General features: G+C 42.2%; 1 protein-coding gene across 1 annotated transcript in view; it reads right to left on the reverse strand.

The window, feature by feature from the left end:
- Positions 1–3,967, reverse strand: part of zdhhc9 (zinc finger DHHC-type palmitoyltransferase 9) — a 34,022-nt gene extending 30,055 nt beyond the window's left edge. The window contains exon 1 of the mRNA XM_037675218.1: positions 3,434–3,967. Within this exon, the coding sequence (XP_037531146.1) occupies positions 3,434–3,597 (164 nt within the window). The 5' untranslated portion in view covers positions 3,598–3,967. The remainder of the gene's footprint in view (positions 1–3,433) is intronic.
- Positions 3,968–4,172: the final 205 nt, after the last annotated feature.

Below are 4,172 nucleotides of genomic sequence, written 5' to 3' on the forward strand. Positions count from 1 at the left end.
TGTAGGGTTTCTGGGGTCTTGTCTTACATGTTGTGTTTTCCCTCATGTTTGCCTGTCACCCCTCTGCATTTCTCCTCCTGTGTTCCAGCACTGTTGCACCTGTGTCTAATTCTAATCACCGCAGGTGTCACTCATTTCACCTTGTTTGTGTCTGTATATATTCAGCCTCTTGGTGTCTTGTCAGTGTCTCTGGATTGTCCTTGTCCTAAGGCTTCATGACCTGTCTCTCCTTGTGTCCTCCTTTAAAGTAAGTTTGCTGCCCCGACAGCATTTTGTTTTGTTTAATTAATTAATAAACTATTTTACTTATTTACTGGAGCTTCAATCGTCTTCCTGCACTTTGGGTCCCACACACGGAGCCGATCATGACACAGTTATTGGACAAATAAGTTTTAACATATCGGCATATCAGATATCGACCAAAAATCCAATATTGTGCATCCCTAAATGTTTATAGAGTTTGATTAAAATCCAACCAGTAGTTCATGAGAAATTTTGCTAACATGATAAAATACACAAATATACACACCCAAACATGGGGAAAAAACCATCACTGCTGAAGTCAGAAAATCTGATGCTCCATCATAAAGCAACTAGAAAAACATCACGGACGGCTCAAACCCTGAAAAGTAACTTTAAAAGAAACCAATAAAGGCCCATATTTTTTCCTAAACAAATTCTAGTGAAGCTCGACGCCTTGAATTAAACAAATAGGGTTCGTTAAATCAGAATTTTATCGCCTTTAAACAGTCGAATTGATTTTTAATTAACTGTACCTGCTTCTGTTTTAATGAAATGTATTATTGCTCCTAGTTTGCCTCACTTTACCGTACGGCACATTTTCCTTCAGTTCAACAGGAGGACGGGTCCAGTTTGTCTCCTAAATGTTCTGTATTGACAGATTTGTAGAAAATAATTGGGATTAATGTGCAACTAGCCACACAGACGTTAATTAAACGTGACGTTGATCATGTTTACCGCCTTGGTTTTAGAGTGGTTTAGTCTCATGTCTTTACCGCCTGCTGCTGAATGATGGGTAATAAAGATTTTACCCATCCCTCTATGTGTGTGTCCATGTGTCTGTTGTGTTACCATAACATCCCTTAAACCACCAAACAAATTTAATGAAACTTGATCATGCTAAGGACATGAGATTGAGCCTGAGATTAGATCAAAACAGCTACAACTCAACACAAGACGGTTTCGGTCTAAAACTCTAGCATGACGGGCAACGGGCGACATGCATTCCTCCGAGAAACGCTGGGCTTTTAAATTACCGTGTGACTTCAAACTCAAACGTGCACAGCGTGTGTCTGAATCTCATATTTCAGGGCTCAGACGTCAGAGAGGAAACGTGAAAACATCTTTCTAACGAAGGAAATTCAAACAAACTGGAGTCGGTTTGTTGGGATTCAAATTAATAGCAACGCATTAGTATAAAAAGGGTGACGTGAAACCAGCTGAGACTTCAAAAATCCCCTTGAAATGTGAGAATTGGCAAGTTTTCTTTGTGGTAAACAGAATGGAATGGTGTAAAACTATTAAAAAGACAAAATAATTTCCCGTATAACAAAGAAATATTTATAAAAAAACAAACGCTACATTGACCTTTTAGTGAAAATGCTCGTCAAAGATGTATATCAGTCAGATCCATATCTTCTTATATAATGGTGAGTCTGAGTCCCCCCTACGTCTTTCGGGCCTTATCTCAGTTTCAGCATCCCTCCCCCATCCACAGCGGATAATTACGTTCTGCTGTAATATGAACGTATCGGGCTAACGACCCTCAGGCCATTATCTCCACACCTCCTCGGAGCTCTCGGTGAGCAGCATCAGCTCTTTCCAACACGAGCTCCTTCTGCCCGGGCTCACAGGGAAGCAGCAGGCAGATAGATGGGAAGGGCCCGGTTCTAACTGAGAGCATCCCAAATGGATTTTGGCCTGTTTGCTGCAAACGTACACACCCACAGCAGAGAAGAGACCGCAGGATTTTGTGCTAAATCATCAAGCCCGGTGTTTAAGAGCAAAATAAAAATGGAAGTGCTGATTGGCGGGTTTGAAACGTGGATCGTTCAGTCTGAACGGATGGGACATGAGTTTGTGGTGTTATGGTCCTTGAGCCAGGCCGTAACAAATTGGACCCAGATTAATGTCGCCCGCTGCCTTTCAGGCCCGAGTTTTAGATCGAGGTCATCTTGTGTTGAAGCAAACTTTTATAAAATGCTGTGCACAATCTCACCCTCTGAGTATGTGTTGTGAATTACTCTCAGCTACTTCCACATCAAATTTTAGCTCAATAACTGGAAAATAGGCTGAGCTGTAGTCATATTTGTGTTGGTTATTGTCTATTAGCTGTGGCAGCCACATCGAAGTGTATTACCTCTGACACTGAATCAGTTTTAGATGCACATCCAATGAGATCTATCTGAGAGTTTAATGAAAATTCATCACGTGGTTGATGAGATATTTTGCTAACAGACGAACAGCATTGACTTTGACAGATAGCGTTACAGTTGTAAGCAAAGATCTTGCATAACGAGTAGTTCTCGATGTAGGTTTTATGAATGACTCTCAGCTACTTCCACGTCCAATGTTAGCTCAATATCTGTAAAACTGGCTGAATTGTAGACATTTATGTGTTTTTTTAAGTGAATTAGCTGTGGCGGCCATGTTGTTTTGGATTAGCTCCAAAAGTTTTAAGTTAATAGACGTACATCTTGTGATTACTTCCTGAAAGTTTCATTAAAATCCATCAAATGGTTCATGGGATATTTTGCCAACAGACAGACAGAGTTAACAAACAGTTAGTGTCAATATAAGCTTGTCCAATCTGTCAGCACTCAAAACATGTGTCAGGAATTAGTCTCAGCTACTACCACAGCAAATATTAGCTCAATACACTAAAAATTGACTGGATTATAGTCGTTCTATGTTTTTATAAGTTCAGTTGGATGAGACGGCCATCTTGAATCGGGTGGACTCCAAAAGTTAATCAGCTGTAGAGCATCCTAAAATGTTTATTTGCTGACAGCTTCATTCAAATCCGCCATGTGGTTGATGAGATATTTTGCTAACAGACTATCACGTGAACAAAGGCACCAGCAAAACCACTATTGTCTGAATAATGACGTATCAAAACAAACTGAATTTCTAACTAATGATTAAAATCAGTTTAAGTTATTATTCATGTTAAAACAAATAAGTTTTTATTAAGTTTGCAGATAAAACACTATTTAATTGCGTCATTGATTGAAATTAAATAGTCTATTATTATTATATTATAAAGTGCATCAGATCCAGCTTATTTATGATTATGGGTTACCCGCCGCGGGGGCGAGCATGTTTTGGCACAGGTTCGCGCTCTGGACGCAGAGACGCGACCTTTGAGCTCTTTCTGGGAACAGAAACGGATCGGGATCGGGTCTGGACTCACTCGAAGGCGAAGAACAGGGAGCAGGTTCCGACGATGAGGAACAGGGTCAGGTAGAAGACCCCCTTCTGGCGGGCCATCATCACCCGGCCGTCGCAGCAGAACGTGTTCTTCCCCGGCAGCTTCTCCCATTTCCGCACCTTCCGGGTGATCATCACCGCCGACATGCTGCTCCTCTCCCGGCGCACTTTCCCCTGAATTCAGTCAGATCTCTGCGCAAAGACGCAGCTGGGGCGCATTCTTTTCTTTCTTTATTCCGGCTAAAGCGTCGCAGTCACATCATGGATGGCTCTCCTCCGCCTCACACGCTCCTTTAATCCCTTCAGTAATCAGTCAGATGGTTAGAAATCCACCCAAAACGCATAAAAACATTGTTTTAAAGCCCGACTGCGACAGATGTTTCCCAGCAGAAGCAGAAAATCCACCATTCACATCCTCCCCGAATCAAACCCACCGAGCCAAGAGGATCCCAGCTGCAGGGATGGGTTGGGACTGAGGCTCCTGTCTCGCTTTCCTCCTCCTCCCCAGCAGAATCCCAGCTCTGGGTTTTGGTCAATGGCACCAGGAAACACGCCTAGATTGTAATGTCTGATCTTAAAGGCGCAGCACAGGTGGAGCAGGAACAAAGGACCAGCTCCTGTTTGCATCACACTCAAGAGCAGAATCTCTCCAGCAGGACAGAAAGAGGAGGAAATGATAGATAGATAGATAGATAGATAGATAGATAGATAGATAGATAGAT

Source organism: Nematolebias whitei, chromosome 4 (assembly GCF_014905685.2).
Source record: "Nematolebias whitei isolate Nwh7 chromosome 4, NemWhi1, whole genome shotgun sequence".
Lineage (NCBI taxonomy): Eukaryota > Metazoa > Chordata > Actinopteri > Cyprinodontiformes > Rivulidae > Nematolebias > Nematolebias whitei.